Source organism: Gymnoscopelus braueri (assembly GCF_963280865.1).
Source record: "Gymnoscopelus braueri genome assembly, chromosome: 8".
NCBI classification, from domain to species: domain Eukaryota; kingdom Metazoa; phylum Chordata; class Actinopteri; order Myctophiformes; family Myctophidae; genus Gymnoscopelus; species Gymnoscopelus braueri.
This window is the reverse complement of record NC_137609.1, coordinates 27,583,942-27,607,644: the sequence shown is the minus strand read 5'-3', so window position 1 is coordinate 27,607,644 and position 23,703 is coordinate 27,583,942. Positions and strand designations below refer to the sequence as shown.

General features: G+C 40.8%; 1 protein-coding gene across 1 annotated transcript in view; it reads right to left on the bottom strand.

Annotated features, from left to right (window-relative positions):
• Positions 1-647: 647 nt before the first annotated feature.
• LOC308089797 (seizure protein 6 homolog) overlaps positions 648-23,703 on the bottom strand; it is a gene marked incomplete at its 3' end in the record, with an annotated part of 63,827 nt that continues 40,771 nt past the window's right edge. The window contains exons 6-15 of the mRNA XM_080434723.1: positions 20,443-20,609; positions 20,140-20,334; positions 18,455-18,593; positions 7,672-7,868; positions 4,514-4,708; positions 3,501-3,692; positions 1,557-1,751; positions 1,136-1,174; positions 916-1,024; positions 648-807 (exon numbers count right to left, since the gene is read on the bottom strand). Coding sequence (XP_080290849.1) covers positions 648-807; positions 916-1,024; positions 1,136-1,174; positions 1,557-1,751; positions 3,501-3,692; positions 4,514-4,708; positions 7,672-7,868; positions 18,455-18,593; positions 20,140-20,334; positions 20,443-20,609 — 1,588 coding nt within the window. The remainder of the gene's footprint in view (positions 808-915; positions 1,025-1,135; positions 1,175-1,556; positions 1,752-3,500; positions 3,693-4,513; positions 4,709-7,671; positions 7,869-18,454; positions 18,594-20,139; positions 20,335-20,442; positions 20,610-23,703) is intronic.

The following is a 23,703-nucleotide window of genomic DNA, read 5'->3' as shown; positions in this document are numbered from 1 at the left end:
ATGCTCCAGTCAGACTAGATACTACATGACAGGAAGAGTCACTGGACATACAGCAGCCCATAGTAAATATATATATTCTGTACATACATACCTGTCATAAATACATACACACACACATACACACACACATACACACATACATACATACGTCATCCATACATACATACATATACTTATACATACATATTGTGATCGTGGAATGATATATTGATGCACACTAACAAAACCAGCATGAGTATGATGACAAAATGGTGTACGATGTTACTGCGACAAAAGGTGACTGGTGTTCATAAAATCAAGATTTTCCAAAACAAAAACATTGAACCATGGAACGGAGATGGGGGATGAACTACTGTATACACCATTTTGTAATATGGTGAGGAGAAAAATCCCCTACTTTCTGTTAGCATTAAGTCTTTAGACTCTTGCTATTTAGAAATTTAAATCCAAGTTTTAAAACCCTTAGATGGAAGTAGAAAAAAAAAGTTTAAAACTAAGCATGCGCTTGAGAGGTCAAAGTGCCTGTTGAAGCAGGACCACTTGGTGGTCAGTGCATTCCTGTTGATGGGATGGAAGATGAGGCGGACATTGCCCTCTCCTGGTGAAACATGAAATGGCAGGTGGGTTGACAGCCAGATGGTGACGGATCAGGACAGCACGATGGTGTTCTGTGAATCCACGTCTTGTAGATTCATGAAATCACTACTTACTCCGCTGTCATACACAGGGTTTTCAAAAGCGGACTCTTCAGTCATGTTGTCATACGGTGGCAAGGATGACGGCATTCTGATAGACTTCCCCTGGAATCTGCGTGACGAGGAGAGAAGCATTGTATGAGAGCTCGTTTAAATTGCAAATGTAATAAAGTAAAGACAAATTGCAACGATAATAAATCAACATTTCCCCACTGCTTACTTTGCAAAGTAGATGTAAATGCCAAGGACAATGACCAAAATGACTGCAGTTGGAATGAATACAGCGAGGGCTACATGGGTGCCCTCCATACCATATTCTGAATCGGCAACTAAAAGAAATTAAGAAAGAAAAAGCACATTATTGCAGTACGGGGGCTCCTTAGTAATAGACCAAAAATTCTAATGATATTGCAATGTTTCATAATGACATAATGACATACCATCCAGCCTACGTTCGTTCACATATTGGGTTGAGGATGCTAGAAAAGAGTAATTACAGTTTAGTGAGTAGCCAAAAAGTACAGTCAAAAAGCTAGTGCAGCTATTACTGCGCTTAATAGGCATACATTCACAGAAAATAGCTGATCTACACGCTCACAACGTGTTGTGAGCTTGTAGATCAGCTATTTTCAGCGAATGTATGCCTTTGGTGTAGAGGGGGAGAAAAAATGTGCAGATCCAAGGGTAGACCCCTGAGAGACACCGGTCAATGAAGTATATAGGTTTCAAGTGGTTAAGTGGTCTTTACTCTTTAAATAACCACAATCTAAAAAGCAAGCCAAGCCGTTTCGGTTCCAGTTGGTACCTTTATTTTCCTGTGTGTGGCATGTTGCATAATTATGGCGTGCAGTCATTACCCACCTCTGCAGGCGGGGGGCGTGCCATTCCACTGTGATGGGTGACCGGGGATGCAGTGGATGGTTGGCTCCCCCTGCAGTTCGTATCCTGTGTGGCAGGAGAACGTGAGTGTCTCCCCCGCGTGGTAGAAGGCCTTCTCTGAGCTCTGCATGCTGGTGGAGGGAGCCCCAGGGTTCCTGCAGGGCTCGTACCTCTCGGCTGACAGGGAGACAATGTGACAACAACAGTGGTGTAAAGTAACTAAGTACGTTTACTCAAGGACTAGTTAACACTACCACCGCCAGGCCCGTAGCCTACGGGCCGATAAATCCAACCGTAAAGAGCCGTTCCCGTAGCCTACGGGCTGTGGTGCTTTTTCCTTTTTTTCGAATTTTTTTTCTATACGGCACATTTCATTGTAACACCACCGGAAACAGAATTATTCGGCATCCGGTTTTGCCGATCCCGTCGGCCCTCGTTCTAATGACGAAACTGAAACCCCATTTTCTCCTTGTAGTTTTTTCTCCTCGGTGATCACTGTTTAACATAAACCGTTCTAACTACAACATGGCGGCTCCGTTTGACACGTGGTTTTCACTGGTAGACGCAGGGAGATCTCCGCAATGTATACAAACAGTGCACAGCTCAATCTTAAGGATTTTAACGAGGTCTATGGCGACGTGAAAAAAACAAAAAACAACAATAAAACGTTGGCACTGGTGAGTACATTATGAGATTAACCTCTGGCGGTCAATGTGTTAAGTACAGTTTTGAGGTATTTTGACTTTATTGGAGTATTTCCAAATTTCTGTTCTTTTACTTCTACTCTACTACATCTCAGAGGCACATATTGTACTTTTACTCCACTACAATTATTTTAAAACTTTAGTTACTTTGTAGATTGATTATTAATACAAAACATACATTAACCACTTCAGCCCTATATACATTTCGGCCTTTTGAAAATAGCCGATCTACAAGCTCACATTGTGAGCTTGTAGAGCTGCTATTTTCAAAAGATTTTATGCATTTGAAAACTTGTGAAATGGGACATTCTGCATAATGAGTACTTTCTACTTTTGGTACTTTAAGTACATTTTGGTAACACTTTTGTACTTTTACTCAAGTGAATTTTGAATTCTGGAAGAGTATTTCTACATGGCAGTATTGATACTTTTACTTAAGTAAAACATTTGAGTACTTTTTCCACCACTGGACAACAATGCGTGTGACAATGCGTGCACATAACCTTCTGAAAACCTTTTAGTTTCAGAGCACAGGAACGTTGGAGCTGTGGCTTGTGCATGGTTTAGTTAGTAGATCAGTCATCACATTATCCTGCATCAGTGATTCTCAACCTTTATTGAGCTCTGGACCACTAGCATATTTCAAACAATCCTCAAGGACCACCCCTCCCCACAACAAAATATTATTTAGTCTAGTAATTTCTATTCCAATTATTTTTCATTCATATTTAACGTTGCCCACTGAAAATAGCCAATCTACAAGGCCTACTAGCACAACTCGTCTCTCTGCGACTCACTGTGAGCTTGTAGATCAGCACAACAAAGTATATCAAGCCCTTAACAATCTATATTTAATTTCAAGCTTTTTCCCCCACACTACGCCTATTCATTCATCATTTTTCTTACATTTTGTCTACTATATATTAAACTTTTTTCAATACATTTAACAACGTTACAATATACATTTTTAAACATGTTTAAACATTTTCCTATGGACTACCAGATGCCATGATCACTAGTCGGCCACTGGTTGAGAAACAGTGTCCTACATGATTAAGGAAATAAAAGATTAAGGAATAAGCTGATTATTCCTGCTGATTAACCTTGCTGCATCAGAAAAAGTTATTAGATATGTACTGTAAATTACAAAGTGTAACCACATAATCCTGTGTTATGTGTGCGTGCGTGCGTGCTTGTGTGTGTGTGTTTCTTGTTCACTTACGGATGCATTTAGGCAGCCTCTCACTCCACTTGGGGATGGCTGAATCTCTGTTGTAACAGGTGAGCAGGCTGCTGCCAGACAGGGCATAGCCCTTGTTGCAGATGTACTGCACTGTTGATCCTACTGTAAAGCGGCTGCCCGTCTGCACCTTGCGACTGTGCTCCACATTCCCTGGGTCTTGACACATCAATACTGGTCCAGCACATCAAATGACATTGTACAGAACAGTGTTAATAATAATAATCACACGACTTGTGATTATTACTAAATCCTAACAGTTTTCAGATTTTTTTTGGGTCAATGTTCACTATAGAAATTATTCCTCAGCCTCTGTAGCAGATGAAAACATGACATTCCGCAGATTGAAAGGTATAAAGACGTATAGGTTACAACGGGTCTAAATGGGTTAATACAAGCAACATAAGGGCCCCCACAAGATGATAAGAACGTGATTTAATGTGATACATACTTTAACTGTTTATATTGTTTAAAATTTAAAATATATCATTCTGTGGAGTTTGATGCCTATTATTCAAAGTAATTAACCATCAATATCAGTGTTTTCCTTGTTGTATTGGCATCGTGTAGTGATTGCACTACTGTTCTCACTGCTAAAAGATAACCAAACTACAATACATTTCCATGATCAAGATACATTAAGAATGAGGTTTATTTAAACCTAGTGTAGCCACTAGAGGGCGGTAGGTCACTAGAGGACAAAGTGACATCATGAGCGATCAGCATATAAGCCCTTTCTAAACAGGCAGGTCCTAACAACACAACAGTTGTGGGGGTAAATTCTGCATGCCAGTCTGAAGTGGAGAAGCTATGGTTGGTGATTTTTGAATAATAAAATAAAATACGGTTTAAGTAAGTGGACCCCCCCCCCCCCACATACACACACTTTGAGAACCAGTGATTTAGACAACAAATAATTGTCCCCTACAACTCTGCTTCTGGAAGGACGACAGAGAAAGGAGGGAAAATAGAAAGGAAATGAAACGTGCCCTCACCTTCCCGACACGTCGGCACTTCTCCACTCCAGGTGAGGTCCCACTGACACATGAGGATCTCCGAGCCCACCACCTCGTACCCGGGGTAGCACTGATACGTGATCACCGTGCCTTGAATGAGGTCTGGGTGGGACGTGCTCTTCCAGCCGTTGGTGATCTCCGGCAGCTCTGGACAGGTGTCGTTCCGCGCCACCTCTGGGGAGAGGAAGATGGAGAAACATGGAGCAGAGAATGAATGATCCATGTCGGTGTTGTGTGAGAGATGTCAACTTTGCAGTTCCCTGAAAGAAGGAACTTTTTTTTTACCCCCCCCCCCCACCACAGATGGCTGTTCCAATACAGTCTATAATACAATTATGAAAACCATAAAAACGAAACAACACAAAAACAAATGTAAAGATTATAATAAATAATAATAAATACATTTAGATACAGTTGTTCTATAGGCCTACTGTACAGTGTGGTTGTAATGTTTTTGTGTAATAACGTGATGTGCAATATACAGGCATGGACTAGCATAAGTGGGCAGCGTGTGTCTGTGTACCCACAGGTAGATGCATACACATCTACCTACTCGCAGACACTTATACTACTTATTTATGGTAGGGCAGGAACTTTATATTTCTGTTGTCTTCTACAGTCTTAATGAATAATAACGGCAATATTCGGCTCCAGTCAGACAACTCCTGGGTAGGCTCTGAGGAATGCACCAAAGCCTACTGTGCTGAGAATGTGTCCTATATGCGATGTACATACTGGTGATTGAACATACACAGTAAAATCCTCTGTGTTAATTAATCTTTTCATCATTTGTTACTCTGAGAGTGTACAAATTCAACCAAATCGACCAGTAAGGGTTACATTTATACACTCTCAGAGTTAAAGGAGCATGAAATCATAGGCTGATTTTGTGGTTTGTTTTCCTGTGCAGGTTAAGTGATTTAGGTGTGCCAATGTGCAAACATAGACAGTTGCCAGCTGTGCCAATGCTTGCACATTGGCACACCATAACTCCAACACAGCCATTATACATTTTATGAGCTGCAGCTGTGTTGCTTACATCACGTTGTACTATAAAGGTAAGCCTTATGCAGCCCGTCATGTTTTATTATTCAACCTGAACCAGAAAACAAGCTACAAAATCAGCCTCGGGTTTCATGCCTCTTTAACCCATTAAGACCCGAGGTCGATTCTAAAATCGAACAGTTTTATGAAAAATGTATGTTGCTGTATCAGTGGTTCTCAAACTTTTTCATGTCAAGGACCCCCAAAATCATATGTATTTGGCCACGGACCCCCAAACATATATTGTTCCAGGGACCCCCAGAAGCAAAGATTTGAGTTAAAAATGTTCGTTTGAAAAATATATATTCAAACTAAGATTTTGCACAAATTGTCACAATAAAAAAAAAAATGCATGAGCCACGAAGCGACACGCTATGAGCTTGTATATCTGCTATTTTTTAATAGCCAACCAATGTGCTATACTGTATATAGCTACAATCTAAAATGATACAGATGCTTTCCCGGTTTTAACGGGTTAAACTAACACCGAGGGCTTTAAAGATGCTAATTTGCAAGACCAGTGCCCTGTGCTGTGTGCCAGGAGGGCCACAGCATATGGGTTGGCAGTGGCACTAGCCAGTCTGTTGTCCCTTTGACTGCAGCACATGGGGGCATTAAGGACACAAGGACGTTAAGCACTGGGTAAATGCAACTGATGTGGAACACAGTACACTGTTTGACTGTTATTGGGTTTCTCTGTTTGTGGTTGCTGGGGGGCTTGTCATTTTTCATGCAAAGATTCCCACTTGGTTCTGGAGGTGCTTTTATTATAACCCCTTACGGGGCCTTTGGTTACATTTGTACACTCGCAGAGTTACAAATGGATAAATGAACACTGAGGATTTTACTGTCTGTACACTACAGTATGACAGGCATTCTAATGAGGGCAAATATCGCCCGATAACCTCACCGAATCTCTATGATCGTATCACTCTGCTTTGTTTACCTTATTATACCTGTAACCTAGCAACAGTATCCAGCTGTCAGAAACAAGATAATGTTAACCATTATCAGTTTGCTACTAGGCGAAAAACAAATTGTTATGACGTTATCAAATATATTGGCTTTGAACCAATTATTTTAATTACTTATTCTTTTTACAACAATGAACCTAAAACTGATGCAATTTCCCAAATGGGCCGAATCAACGGTTTATCCCACAATTGAGGACCTGGATGCATTACAAAGGGAAAATAATTATCTATTTTTCTTCATGGAATAGTAAGCTTGTGTTATTGTGCTTTCATAGTCATAAATATAGACTATGAAAGTGTGGTTTGATTTCAATAATACAGTCTTAATAATAATAATAATACCTCAGATTTATACAGTGCTTTTCTAAGAACCCAAAGACGAGAAAACAACAAAACAAATATGATCTACGGCACTCGGTCCACTGCCTCATGCCTACGACCGCAGCACACCAGTGCCAATATCTTATGGTATAGCGCACTCTCTCTTTCATGTATGATTGCTATTCTGGGCATGTGGATAATCTAACAATGTCCCTCTGTTTGTCAGGATTTGTGAACATAAGCCAGTTGTGAACAATATCCTAAAAGCTTAAAAGGAGAAAGCAAATACTCATGATGTCATCAAGGAAACTGTCTTCTAGAGCTGTTCAACTGACAGAATAATAATTGCGTTGACACTCACAATCCACAGGAGGCTTTTCCAAAGCACATTGGTTATTAGTATACTTTCTGGTTCTGAGCAGAGCACAGCTGTGAAAAAGCTCACGTTTAGATCTAAAAGCTTAAACTTATTACAGTGCAGTTTGTCTCCACAAAATAATGACTTGCATATACACTGTCAACAGAGCCGAGAGCAACAGCAGAAAGATCGGTGCAATGAAATGAAAAACCAAACTTCATGGCCCCCTCCTTTTTTGCCCTCTACTCCAAATCACTTTGGGGACAATAGCCAATCTACAAGCCCACAACGCGTTGCGAAGCTACCTAAATCAGCTATTTTCACCAAACGATTGCCTATTTCCGCCGAATGTTCACCTATTACGACATTCCCAGAATAGGGATGCTAGGGCTTATGTGATTAAGAAAAACATAAACATTACAGCAGTGAAGGCACCTCACCAAAAAAGTGGACCATGAATCCGTTGTTGTAGCCGTAGATGTTAGTGGCGGGGTCGGACTGAAACTGGATGGTCACATCTGCCATGGAAGTATACAGCTTGAAGCGGGACCGGGTGCCACTGTACTGACCCAGGATGTTGGCTGTGAGGTCATCACCATCATAGAAGGTCAGGAGGTCATTCTTGCCCGTATGGAGTCTGTGGAGAAATAATGCCGTGAGTCATGCCTTTAACAATTGATTATTTTCTTAGCGATTATTCTATCTATTACTTTTGCAATTAATGAAATAATCAAGAAGCACGTTTTCATTCAAATTGACGAGAACAAATTAGAATAGATCTTTTTAATAATTGGCTAAATCAATTAGTACGTTTTTTGCTTTTTACCCATTTTTCTCCCCAATTTAGTCGTTATGCCAATTGATTCCTCCCCACACACATTTCTGTGTTGTCACTGCTGTTGTATCCCACTGACTCACCCACCAGTGAGGAGCCTCCACCGGGAGGACATAGAGCCTTTGTCCCACTCCTCCTTCCGCCCTACACTCCCTGCTGACAGGTGCCACCCCAGCCCGTAGCATTACTCGCAGTGACAATTATCACGGCTCCCCTCCCCCCAAACACTGTTTTCGGGTAGACGCTCGACAAAGCCGGATGCAGCACGGTGGATTTGAACCCACGACCTCCGTGGGCAGCTACTTTACCACTGCGCCACCCGAACGTCAGAGCAGGATTAACCACTTTAACCGCTATAAAGATAACGATTTTTTAATGTTTTGTAAACCAGCATGTCATGAAACCTTTAAATAATCGATTAAATAAATTGAGTATTCAGAGGGAGACCATAACACTGAGGCATTCTTACAGGCGTCATGTACACAAAATAAATAGCTGGATACGTTCCCAGACACAACCTTGATGACATTAAGGATCTTTCCACACTATTGCGTATTAGATACATGAGAAGAATATTTACGTGCATTTGTGGTGTATTTTGCAGCTTGCCGTGTTTTCTGTTGACAATGGATGACTCTGATGTGGTGTAAAGAGCACTAAATAATTCAACATAGACTTTTCGCTGCTGCTACTGTGCTCTCAAGAATGTTCCACACTATAATATAAATATCATTATTAGCAAATACGACAGCATATAATAAGCACCTTACAAACATTCTTCCCCATTACCTTACTGAACACAACATCAATGCCATGATTACTGAGACCGTAATGTCACCTCTTGGAAAAAGTCAAACTTTCCCAATTTTCTCTAATGATTGTGAATTCTTCAACTTAGCATTAGGGTTTGCTTACAAAAAGCAAACAACTTGGCAGAACCTGACAACAAAATACTGGAAGAGCTAAAAGGTATTGAATAAGTAATTCAATGTATAATGGAGAAAACATTGAAATAATCATACTCATTCAATATGACATACGTGTGTGAGAGTGAATACAATGGCGTGTTGGCAACTCACAAACAACACTCCCGAAACACTGCCGAAAGCGCTGCTGTAACTGATTAACTTAAGAATGCATTAACCTTTCCATATAGGGATTCATAAGTCCTTGCCCTCTTTTCTGAGCGAGAGCAAAGCTTGACATTTATTCAGAGATAGGGAAGGAAAAGCGCGGGGAGAAAGGAGAAATAATAAGCCGCCGAACCCGCCATAGTTCCCTGCTGAAATAATCTGCAGGGAAAACTCTGCGGTTGTTCTTTCTGTGCCTCAAGGCAGGTGTCAAAATAGCTGTGCAGGTCTCTGAGCGCATCTGTGGGTTGTCTTCTGTTAATGTTCACTGGCTGTCTTGGTGAGCACTTAAGGGTGGTAAGGTAAAAAAAAAAAAAAAAGGTTAGCAGCATTCTCCAGTCAACCGTGGATGGAAAACATTGTCTTGTAGCTATCATTCACCTGTCTCCTGCATCAGATATACAGCATATTTATATTTACTCTGCATCTACTGTAATACACTGGCTGGTTATTGCTATTTTGAGATACCCATGAGACTGTTTGTTTAAAATGTAGGCCAAAATAATTTACCCTTCATAAAAATGCATACCAATGAGTGGCAGATATGGCTGAAATCGTATTTCCATTCCAACACCCCCCCCCTTCTACAGTTATGATTATATCCTGCTCTGTTGAGAGAGTTATTTTTCTCTCCCCTTTCTCTTTCTTTGTGTTAGCCTGGTGGCATATTTGCTTTCCTGCGGTATTTGTGTATCCATGTATTTCAAGCCTCACTAGTGGTATGGCTCTAAAGATGACTGTCGGTCAATATGTTGGTCGGTCGGTCAGTCCAACAGCATTCTGACTTTCAAAGAGTAAGATTGGAGTAAGTGGCATGAACTCTAGTCAGCTGACAAGTTGACAACAGAGTAATTAAGTGGTCAAGTAAATAGAAAACAAGTAATTGCTACACTCTAACATGGATAGCAGGTTAGGTAGCATTTCTGAATAACATGATTAAGCAAATGTGGACAAGCAATCAGAATATATCTATCTAAATAATGTACTTAAAGATATAAGGAGTGAGGTGGATTCTGAAGAGGTGAGTTTTCACACTGAACAATGGGGAGTAGCCTAGTTCATCAATCTGCTATTCTACTTCTATTTATATTATTATTATTATTATTATTATTATTATTATTATCTTGTTATTGTATTGTGTTAGCACAGTCTCTGTGGAACATGTCCCACCAACATTTCACTGCTTGTACCTGTATGAGCAAGTGACAAATAAATCCCTCATGACTCTTGATTCTTGATTCAACCAGGAGCCAGAAAAGGTAAAGCAGAATTGGGGAACATGGAAATGTTTGCATGTTCCCCAAGCTCCTAATGATTTAGGTGGCCCCATGGCCTTCCCTCTTGTCCCACCATTTGGCCAATTATTCCACTTTCACACAAAGATCTACTGGGCGGGTTTCCATAAAACCTGCTGAGCACATCCATGCTCTACAGAGAAAGAACTACACTGCTTTTGGTCACCATGTTGACTTTCCTCTATGCAAGAAATACTATTGGACATACTGTATAGGAACCTCTCACATTATAGAATTCTTCCCATTTGGCATCATTTTACTTCTCTCTCCTCTTTGCATGTGCGTGAAGTAGGCCTGTCCCCGACTAAGGATTTGTATAGTCGAATCTGATTGGCGACTAATTGCCAATAGTCGACTGGCAGTCGACTAATGAATTTTTTTGCATGATTCGACTGAGATTGGCAGTCGAATCAGTCTGATTCGACTGCCAATCTCTCAGTCAAATCATGCAAAAAATATGTTATGCAATAGAGGAACATTCCATTTGGGCTGTAGGGGTGGGTGCTTAGTGTCTGATTTAACATATACTATTGGTTTCTCCCAATAAATCATGATGTATATGCTATTTTTGGCAAACTATTAGTTAATTAATATAAAAAACTAGGCCAATCTCTCAATCGAATAATTTAATTTAAAAAACAATGTTATTCGACTAAGAGACACGCAGTCGACTCGGACCCCCCGCGACTAATTAGTCGACTATTCGACTAGTCGAGGTCAGGCCTAGCGTGAAGACATGCATGAAGTTATGTAAAATTAACTAAATTAAGTCATATGTAAAATAAATGGTAATAAGCCTGATTGAATTTTGAACGTTTTCTGGTTTGAGCTCTAAGCAGCCCCTATTATGCCCAAATGTCATCAGCTGACATTATGTACTGTGAGAGGAAAAAAAACACAGACAAATTCAAGCTGAACTTAAGTGTGTCCCAGCAGAATGAGGTGGAGCTGGACAAATTGATCCCTCTGTTCTGTTCAGCAAATGGAGTAAATTAAGCCTCCATTTTCTCTCCATAGAGCCAGAGGCAAGACTGCATGGGTCTGTGTTGAGGATGATAGGGCAGACGGAGTAAAGCCTAATTTATGCTTCGTCATGCGATGGTCTCCTGCGGAAATAGCATACAAGCTCATAATGTGCTGAGCATGCGGCGCGGTGTGAGCTTGTAGGTCTGATATTTTTGGTATGAATCGGAAGTATAAATCGGGCTTAAGTTGACTACTGTCCATGTGAGGTTGTTTCAGAGGACACATCAAGCACACAGTCACAAATCCTAAGGCATGTTACCATGATACGTTTTGCAGAACATAATTGTTTAGGCATTAGGCCAAACGCTGGAAGGGGTTTTAGTATCAGATATATAAGCAGTGGTGTAAAGTAACTAAGAACATTTACTCAAGTACTGTACTTAAGTACAATTTTGAGCTATTTTTACTTAAAATTTCATTTCCAATTTTCAATACTTTTTCTTCTACTCCACTACATCTCAGAGGCAAATATTATATTTTTACTCCACTACAATTATTTGAACACTTTAGTTACTAGTTACTGTATATATAATATAAATTATTATATTATAAAATATACATTAACCACTTTAGTCCTATTTTATTCATAGGTTTTACGAAAATAGCCGATCTACAAGCTCACAACGCGTCGCATTGCAACGCGTTGTGAGCTTGTAGATCTGCTAATTTCAAACATTTTAGTACTTTTACTTTTGGTACTTTATGTATGTTTTGATGCCAATACTATTGCACTTTTGCTCAAGTAACATTTTGAACACAGGCCTTTTACTTGTAACGGAGTATTTTTATATTGTGGTATTGCTACTTTTACTTCAGTAAAATATCTGAGTACTTCTTCCACCACGATATATAAGTAGAATTCCGGCATTTGGCTCCTCAGCAAACCTTTCTGTCTGTCTTCAGAATGTCTTAACCTGCTCTATTGTCTGTAGAGAATCTGGTACACGCAGACACAAAACATACCGAATTGTCTCCACCAGAGATGAAGACAAAACAAGCAGAAGGTAAATATAAGTTAATAATGTAATCATCATCATGTAATCAGGTAGGCTTACATTACTTTAATTACAGTATGACGGGCTGCTTTTGGAGTATCTAAAAATGGGTAAATTAATGTTACGTGGAAAGAAGTGTGGGGAAGAAAAAGTAAAAAAAAAAAAATAACAATCTCACATGGTGACACGTCACACTGTCATACAATGAAGTCTAAATGCACTAATACAGTATTCATTTATGAAAAAAACGGTATGATAAAGGGCTGAATAGAGGTCTCGGTCAGCCTTCTCCACAACAGATATTTCACAACATTTAAAAGTAATGAGGTCCCCTCTACTTGTGCTTGGACTTTATTCCTTTTTAATTAAACTACAAAGAATTGATTTTTAAAGGCCAGGCCGCTGACCCTCTGCTGAGCTCCAGGGTTTATTGAAAAATGACCTCTGTGGAATCGTGCTGAATTCCTCCGTCCACCAAGCACATTACTCACTAGCCAACTCTTCTACCGGGGTCTCACAGCCTCTCCTCACTCACTGGCTAAAGTGTAAGGGGTCTGTAACTTGCTTAAATTGCCATCTCCTAGTACTTTACTGTTTGTGCTGTGCTGTTAGTTGGTGATATAAGTGCTATATAAATAGTTATTGTTTATTTATTTATTTATTCAACCCTACAGTGCACATTGTAATGCACAAGAATCTCCACAAGAGGTCAGAGTGGAGCCAGGATGTCTTATCTATACTACATAACTGACTAACCCGGCTGACAACTCTGACAAAGAAAAAAGAAAAAAACTAATATAGAGTTTTCGCAGCATTAAACTGGCAGGCACTCTGGCACTGTGCAATGTACCGCAGATGACACGATCATTATGAGTGCAGGTGGGAATCACAACTGTTGCAGTCACCTGTTGTTTTCCTCTACAACATGGCTACGGCTCGACTCCTGCTCCGTGTTAATTAGCATTGAGCCAACCCTCCTGTTTGGCCTAAATTAATTAATCAGCCCTCATTATGTACACTGCTCCTCTGTAACTGCTGGTACAGACATGGTGATGAATGATAATAGTGGGTTGAATTGAAAGCCTTCTCATTAATGTCAAAGCGTGTGTCCACCCTCCTAACGAGACCACGCTCATACACAAAAGTTTCCGCTTCGACTCTGTCTATCACTCTGGCACGCACACACACACACACACACACACACACACACACACACACAGGCACACACACGGGCACAAATACACGGACGCAAATACACAGACTAATCAAACACAACATGCACAGCAGCACACACAAGTAAAAACGCATACTCTTGCCACACGCACATACATCCTTACTCCATATGGCACATAAGCAAAACAGACACCTCAGTGAGAATTGACCAGTAGTGTCATGTCATGGGACCAGCTGTGGGTTTGTGCTGAGGAACATGTGCATACCAAACCGCGATCAACTAGAGCCATGGCAGCACTATTATTCACAGTAGCCTTATGTGAAGGAATTAATACTAGACAAAGTATTCAAATAAATCAGCATGGAAAAACATGATCAACATTTGTTTGTCTGGCCACCACTTTCGTCCCGAATAATCCTGAAAATTACTGGCCGGATTGCCATGTATGACCTCTGCTGAATTTGGTGACCCCATGGCATTTTAGTGCCACCATTAGATTCACGATTAGTAGTAATAGTTTATTGCCATGTCACCATGATTGTCATTTGTCTTAATCTTAATTTGTCTTAATCTTAATCACTTATACAGGAAAGAGACAAAATAGTAGTACCACCCACACATACAGCACATAATACATGAGTCAAAGTATAAAACAGATAGGTAATATCCAGCCCATACAATAACCATAAAAGCATAAAATAAATAAATTCCAACACATATACTGTACACCGTATATAAAACAACCGTAGAATTACCAGCAACATCAAACGACCCAGTAGATACAGCGCTTCAAAAACATCTGCCCTATTGCAGATGTTATAAGTCTGCTTTATTATTAAGCAACTTTGGGCTTGTTTTTCTTGCTTTGCTTGTAAATATTGGTAATTGTACGCAGGTTGCTGTTTTTGGGGCTTGTTTCCAAAGTGTACAGTAGTTGCTTATTTGGGCTTAATTCCTAAAATTGAATGAACAATGTAAAACAATGTAAGACAATAAAGTTTGACTGAGCTCCATACAGTAGTTCTGTCATGTTGCAGGATCCATCCACAACCTAACCTCACATCACCAGGATTTCCACAGCAGCAGTGACGCGTCCGAGAACAGAGTTCTGTCTGCCCCTCCCCTTCCCTCTATATGTACGCATACACACGCACACGCACTTACACTTACACACACATATACACCAACCATGTTCAAGGAACTCCAGAGGGATATTGGAGATGTCCAACATTCCCCTATGATTGAAAAAGCACAGATATTGCATCTGTAGCCTAAAAATAACTTTTAGTTTTTTGAAAATCGCTTCTTTTGGGCTTGTTTTCATAGACCTGTTTGCTTGTTTCTCTTGTCTTCTGGCGAAACCGTACAGCACAGTAATTTGACCTGCGAGTGACCCGCAGTGCAATGTTTGGAGAATTAAGGAGGCGGACAGCTTCAGGATGTGAGCTATTCTGGAACCTTAGTCTTTTGTGAGAGGTTACAACAAAAACTGTTGTTAGCTGGGTGAGAGCTGCTAGGGGTCCTTTGAACCTTTTAAAGGTTTATTTTCTTTTCAATCTAGCTTTACAGATTTCCGCTAGGGGTGGGAGATCACATCCAATAATTCTAAATGCAGTACACACAACTGCTTTGTCCAACTTTCTCCTGTCCTCAGCTGATATGTTACCAAACTTAATTTGGGGGCACGCCAAAGATCACAGAAGGGAGGGAGGGGGAGGGGGGGGGGGTGAAGCCTTGTTTTTTTGGCGGTAGTCCAAAATTTTATACATGCTCAAAATCACCGCTAACTCCCACATGTAACATAATTGTGAAGCACACTAATAACATTGTTTAAAAAATGTGTGCGTGCGGGAGGTTCCGGCTTTTCCAGATGTAAGACGATGTCTTTTTGTTCAGCTATCTAAAAAAGATAAGGCACTGCGTGCTTTCTTGAGAATAGTATTGTTGTGTCACCCTTTCACCAACGTTTCTGGTTTGGTGTAAGAACAGCACTGCCTCTGTCTAGGGTTTGCTAAGCGGGGCTTTTATAATGTTAGTCTTGTTGCCCTCAGGGTCATTGGCTGGCTTTTTAAAATCAGGTATCCACTATGGAGCCTTAATCTCAACATGCATCTGTGCATGCAAACAAAGGAGCCATGATGCCCTCTGTGTGATCTTGGGAGTCTGTCCATTAACACCCTCTTCTGCTATCATTTCTATCCATCTGTAGCTCATTTTTGAATACATGGAACAGTAGAAAATGCTAATCCGGTCTTTTTTCCCCACCTTAACGCTTGACTGTTCCTACCTAAACTGTTAGAAGGTAGGTACTGTGAAGTTAGAAGGTACTGTGAAGTTGTTTATATAACGGTACTGTGGCAGCTACTGATAAATGCTGAATACTCTTTTGTGCTTGTTTTTTTTCTCTTTCTATCTTTTTCTTCACTTATTATTATTATTGCCTATGCTGCTACATTGTCTGAAGGAAGCTGAACAAAAATAAGTTTTACTCATATGTACCTGTGCACAAGATGTGACAATAAATACATGAACCTTGAACTTTGAGATTGCTAGGAAAAAAACACTTTGGTACATCCTGCAGGGTCACACACAAGCAATATGCCTGGACCAGCAAGAACAAGGACATTCACCTCCCACCCCAATCGCCACGACTCGTTCAATCTCGCAGGAAGAAGCTGCTGAGCTCTGTGGAAATCTTTGTTCTTACTTTAGATTGACTTAAACTCTCTGACAGGTTCCATTTCATCCCTGCCCTTGATTAATTGATTCTCTAAAAATTGTTTTTCCTTTCTTGGCTGTTAGCCCTGATGTTGTAATGTTTTTATTCGCGTGCGTAAAAGTCCTTATTCACTGCAGTGCTTAGTTCATCATGAAGTATATGACTAAACTTTTTTCTATGTAGGAGGCTTTAATCTTTTATCATTTTGCCATAGGTGTGAAGAGCCAGCAGCTTACAGATGTGACAGCTGTGACTCACAAACGTCACACTGACGTCAGTCACATTAAATCTGTGTGAGACTGTCCTTGTGAGAGTATATGCAAAATGAATCAGCCCATCGCCAACGCCTTGCAGCAGTGTTTGTGTTTGAGGCTTGTCAACCCAGGAATAACCCCACTGGGCTAACGTGACCTCTGCACGTGCATCTATAGAACTGCTTTTGGCAGAAATCCTGTCATATCTCAGTGTTTTATGTCTGCTCATGGAAACATCAAATTGCGTGTTAGGCCTTTATAATAATAGCGTCGCTGTCAGGTGGAAACCTTGTATGTCCAAAGCTGTGTATGTATGTCCAAGAACCTGTGTTCCAATGGATTCAATGTAGTTATTATTTAGTCACACGTCGCAATGCGACGCTTAGTGAGCTTGTAGGCTATTTTTGCTACTGAGTGACACTGTAGTATGAGAATGGGAATGGTTGAGTGCACTTGGGGAGCTGTTAGGGGTTAAGTGTCTTGCCCAGGGACACATAGACTGGGCAAGCCAAGGGTAGAACCAGTGACCTTCTGATTCCCAGGCCGCCTCTCAACCTACATTTGTTTACTCTCAGAATTACAAATGAACACAGATTTTACTGTGTGGTAACCCTTATTGTGTGAATATTGTCTGGGGGATGGTGAAAGACAGAAAGAGAGAGAATGTGCATGCATGTCTGTCTGTCTGTGTGGATGTGCATGACAGCACTGTGCACGTGTATGACAGCACTGTGCACGTGTATGAGCCGAATTACTGTTGAGAAGTCTGGATAAGTGGCTGGGAGTGGTTTCACTAGCAGAACATATTCATTTCAAAGCCAGTTCTGAGAGACACACACCAGGGGAGAGTGAGAATAGAGGCTTACTGGCTAATCTAGTCAGAACGTGTGCTGGAAAAGGCACAGAATCCTTAACATAGTGGAGGAAAAAAAAACCCATCTCATCTGTGCCTGCTGCCACAGAAGCTATTTTCCACAGCGCACGTACAGTAGAAGTGTATTCGATTCGAGAGTGAAAGTGAGAAAATTCTGGCTCATTGTTAATTGATCCATTTGCAACTCAGAGAGCGTACCGTACATATATAACCAAATGGATCCTTATGGATGCAGTTGTTGACATTTGTACACTCTCAGAGTAAAATTAACACTCAGGATTTTACGGATCCTGAACTTTTCTCTTATTCTTATTTTTTGTTTATTTGCCTTTCTGCATCAGTAAAATCGTACAGAATATGTTTTTGTCAGCAAATAAACCAAAATCAAAACAAAGACCCGGGTTTGGAATCCCGTGTTACAGTTGCATCTCTCTACTTCGGGGAGGTCTTAAAACGTACGGATTGCAGCTTTAAATAGCATGTCGTAAACTTGACCTCCGTCCTCTCACCCGTTGTTTCTCAACGTCGGTTCAGCGTGCCACCAGGGGTCCAAATGGACCCATAGAGGTCTCTACTATAAATGGACTCTTAGAGGTCTGTAACTCTGAGAGTGAATTTGTACACCATTTGGTTCCATTTATACACTCTCAGAGTTAAATTAACACTGAGGATTTTTTAAGATTTGGGTCCCAGAGATTAAAAATGGTATCAAACTGGGGGTCCTTGAAATGAAAAAGGTTGAGAACCACTGCCTTAACCTCACACCTATAGAGCACCACAATGGATATGAGTACTTGGGCTTTATTGTGTTTTTATCCTCGGTGATGATGCTTAACTTGACTGTATGTCAGGAAGTGCTAATGAGCTCTTTTATGCAACATCACCAAAATCAATCAATCAATCAATCACTCGATCACTTACACTTGGATGTCTAGCATGATCCTCTTGTCCTCCTCGACGTGGATGCCCCAGATGCAGTCCTGACCGCGGTCGTACGCCTCCGGCCAGTTGGGAGACAGCACCACCCCTGCAGAGTCGGTCATCTCTCCGCTGCACACAGCTGGAAACACACACCAATAGATAAGGTACACAGTCAAATCCTCAGTTAATTCCGCTCACCCCTGCCAACATTAGGCTGTGAAAAAGTGGGGGATTTTCTCTGGCAAATGGCCTGCCCTGAAATAAATAAATGAATTCATTATTATTTATTAAAAATGTTCAGTATTCATACAGAATACTAAATGTACAAAAATAGCAGATCTACATTGTGAGTGTGGCGTGACTGTGTGTGAGGGGGCTAGTGATTAGAACACGTAATAGTTGTTAGAAAGGGGAAAGTTTCGGACGAAGTAGACTGGAATGTAGAAGTGTATTTCTTGTTGAGAACTGTTTCATCCATTTTCACTTTTCAGCAGCAAACAGCAGAGAGAGCTTCAGTGAGCGCAGTGACAAGTGACGTGCGTCAGGCAGGGTTGTTTGCGCATGCATTGTGCATGAAATTGGGAGATTAACTGGAGAAATTACCAACAGGGAGCACAGTGGGAAAAAATAGGGAGACTCCTGATAATCTTGCCATCAAAGCCACACCCCCTGAGTCATAATTAAATGTTACTATTGGCAAATCCAATTAACTTTTTGTAATCACTTAATATATACTACTATATATAATATACTAATATAATACTGTATAAGAAAAAAAGAATCTAATCATGTGGCTCTCGGGATCCACATGTGAACAGTATGTCTACAAAAACAACTCATTCTTTATCAATGACGTATGACAGTTTCAGCCCTATCATTATTGACTTCCATTATGAAGTTAAGTAAGTTAAAGTTAAATGTCACATAAGTATAAAACGTATGTGACAGAACTACTAAGTATGCTTACTGTCTTACTGGCAGTGAGTACAGGACATTCGCAAGATTAACCGCAGACCAATGCACACTCACAGATGGCTAGCCAGAGTCACAATGTAAAATGGCAATGGGAATTCTGAATGGGAAAATGTGTTTATGACCTTTTGGCATCAAATGTCGATAGTCTATTCTACAATACCTCACTTCAAGATGACATAGGCCTCCCATACAAGAAGGACACACTGAAGTGAAGAAAGTGGAATAGTTTGGTATTATAAGTGCAATTGCTGTGAATTCATCGGACCGCAGGCGAGTGTCGACTTCTATTGAAACAACTTAAATTGGCTTTCTAGGCTCCTGAACTCAAACCTTGGAAAACCGCACACTGTCCATGAAAAGCACAGCGACCATGACATGAAGCCACCTCTGTCTCTTTGTGAAAGTGTATGCGTGTGTGTAGAGGCCCTGAGGTATGGTGAATAGGCTTTATGGTGGGGCCATCGGCCATGTGCCTCCAAGGCCAGCTATTGTGTCTGCCCTGCAAGCACACAGATAGCGCATAGATTATTATAATAATAATAAGTGAAAATGTATCGACAGTCAGAGGAAAAGCAGCTTAGCATGGTAGAATTAGCTGCCAGTGGTGTGTTATTTGGATAAAAGAAAGGTCCTGGTTGTGCAAAATAAAAATGTCAGGAGATTTGAATGCCCCAAAAATTCCTGGTGCCGATTAAAATGTATGGACTCACCCCTGCAGGCTGGCTCCGTCTCATTCCACTGAGGGTTCTGCCCATCGACGCACTCAATCACAACAGATCCTTGCTCCAGAGTATATCCTGGATCACAGGAGAACTCCACCACTGCACCTACACTGTAGGTGGAGTCACTACCGCTGAAGTTCCCATACTTGACAAAGGGTTCATAGCACGTTCCTTTGGCAAAAGCTAAGGACACAAACAAAATGCAATGCATCGAATATGATTAACTTAATACCTGAAGTAAATGTCTATATTTTGAGAAATTTCTAAAAGGGGGCTTCGGCATTAACTTACCTTCATATCGAATGGCAGCACCGGTGGAGGTAAATGTCCCGTCTGTGGTGAATTCAACAAACAGATAACGTCCTGTGCTGATCACACCCTCATTGGGCAAGTATTCCACTTCATAGGAGTCATACACCGGAGGAGAGTCTATGTTGTTCCCGTTTTTTATCAGAAGCCTGGAATGCAAACGGAGCGAATATGAAGAGCATTCAATAGAACTAAGAGAATGATCACAAGCCATCTGAGAGCCACTTTAGCGCTCCATTGTTGGTGGTTTTAATAACGTTAATGTTATGTTGCCACTTTTAGGCTAACATTGATGATGGGCCTACAATTTGTAAATTTGAAACCCAAGGTTTAGTAATGTAGGTCAGTAATTGGTAAATGGTGCATTTATGTAGCACCTTTTATCCAAAGCGCTTTACACTGGCTGCGGGTACATGGACAGTTTCATTCGGAATGAATACACTTCTATTCGGAATAAATGAATGGATGAATTCATTCAGAATAGAAATGCTCATGTAAACACCTCAATTGGAATAGAATATTCCATTCCAGTCTGACCCGAATGAATTTTCATTTGGGTTAGGAGGGGTGGTATAGACCGTTTGAATCGGGATATACCAATAGGAATTGACCATGTAAACACTTTATTCCGAACGCTCCTCTCTGTTTGGAATACATGTATTCCTTTGCGCATGTCCGTGCTTATAGTGCTGTCAGAATTGTCCAAAAATGACCTATCAAATCTCTAATTCGGCCACGGTCGCTCCTGCGGGATAAAATGAATGATTCTATTCTATAGCGTCATTTAATAAGCCATGGTTAAGCCCAGACTTGTCCAGGAGAACGGACGCTCCAAGGATTGCTGGCCTAGGCTACACTTATATGGATCTTTTTCTAAACGGGTATTTTAGTCCTCAGTTTTTAAAAAGAATCCCTGGCCACATGACAAAGATTTTTTTTTTTTTTATCCCTGTCCACACGTAAACGCAGAAACGCATTGATCAGCTGCAAGTTTCAATTTTAAATCAGATTTTACATTTATTTTATATATGAGGGGCCAAATACGTATACATTTTTAATCACATGTTAAGGCCCAATACTGCAATAGCTGCATTGTTTTAATAGCATACGTGAACAAAAATAAATAAACTACATTATTAGGGCGCAGCTGCAGCGAAAACAGATGAGTTTTACTTAATCAATTCATTACATGGGCAGCCGGAACGGTCGTCCCAAAACACTACGCCCCACGCACCTTTTGAGCGGGCCATCCACGGCCGCTCCATGGTCGCTGGATTTTGACCCGGGGCGATTGTGTTTTAGGGCGACAGACTCCGCATTCTCCGTGTGCGCACCGCGCGCTACTCGGCGCAGAAAGAGGGTTTTCGTCACAGTGAATGAGTTACAGCATGTTTCAAAGCTTTTTCATAATAATGCAAGAAAAACGTGACACTCGGCATAATGAGTAGCTTATACTTTCTACTTAAGTATATTTTGATGCCAATACTTTTGTACTTTTGCCATAAATGAGCGTGCCTTGTTTCATAGACTGTAGTGTTGCTCTCTCTCTCTCTCCATTTATTATTATAATCACCATGAGCGGTCCGTTGTTTATGTATTATTATTTATAAATTATTATTATAATGACCATGTGCGAATGCGCGATGACGTCATCGTACCTACATGAGAAATGTGACAAATAGTATAGGCTAGCCTACGTTTTACCGTGTCTGGTACTAATACAAAAAAATAAACTGGTCTGAACTTGTAGATCTGCTACTTTTGCATTAAAACGGTAATAACAAAGGAACACAGGCTTGTACCGCATACAACGCTGCCTGGCCAGGAGTCGGTGCGTTGCTTACCGGCCTGTCTACGACCGACAGACCTTCGCCGCGGAGGCACAAGGGGGCTATTCATTGCCTCCTCCCATGCCCACCAGGGGAAGCTCTGCTCCGGGTAGTGGCCCCTGGTCCATGCCCGGGCGTAGGCGGGAACCACTTTGCGCATGTCAAAAGTTATATTCCGAATGAATGCTTTGGTCATGTAAACGAGGAATACTTTTATTCAGGTCCCATGTAAACAGGTGGATCAGATTCCTCTATTCGGAATGAGCTCATTCGGAATGAATTCATTCTGAATGAATACATGATGGTCCATGTACCCGCAGCCAGTGTGCATTACATTCACCCATTCACACACACATTCATACACCGACGGCGGAGGAAACCATGCAAGGCACCAACCTGCTCCTCGGGAGCAATTAGGTGTTCAGTGACTTGCTTATGGACACTTCAACACTAACTCTGGGGGAGCCCGGTATCCAACTTGTTGAATTTTCTTTTGGATCATGACGCAACTCCCCATTTATAGGCCCCAGCCATTTCTGCCAGACTACAATTTCCGCCATTTTGCCTTTTCTTCAAAACACACGCTACTACAAAACCCATGCAAATCGTTACACATTATCTCTTGTCATGTGATCAAGATGTATCTGTCAGATTTTCCATATTCCATTCTAATGGGTAAGGACTGACTTCCAAATTTGCAGGCCCTGGGTAGGTAACCTGGCCTAGCTTAGATCTGTGCACCGAAATGCTCACTTCTCTAGTTCTTCATGTATATTTATCACTTTTGAAGGTTGGTCACCAACTTTCAAATACATTTTTACCAACACTGATTACTCTAGTTATACCTGAACTAAGTAGAATTATTAATTTAAAAACTAATTGAAACAGTGCCTTACAAAAGTTTTAGCTTACTTTTTTTTGTTTTTGGACACAGATTTATATTTATTTTTAGTATTATTCATTTTAGTGTCCATTTTAGTTTAGTTTGCCATGCCCTATCTTACATCACCTCACCCTTGATGCACCAGTACTTGTGAAATATTTTAAATAACCCCTGGAAACTGTTTATATTTATGTAAAACATATTTTCTTTTATTACAACAGGGTGCTCCACGGCATGCATATATCCACTAGGCTGGGTTGTCGACTCTACACAGTATGGGCAACTTTTGTGGCACTCCCTACGGGCAAAAGTTGAGGCTCATCAACATGCGATTAGAATTTGAGGTTGATTTGATGTTGTTTCGATATATGGCATTTTAGTAAGAAATAGGCTCCTCCCACTAATTGTTTAAGCCATTTAAGGACAAAGAGATTGGGATATCAAAACCCATTTATACCTATGTTTGGTGTTTCTGCAACAAACTGTGACATTTGTAGTATTTGTGGCACCCCCTAAGGGTCTAAGGTAATC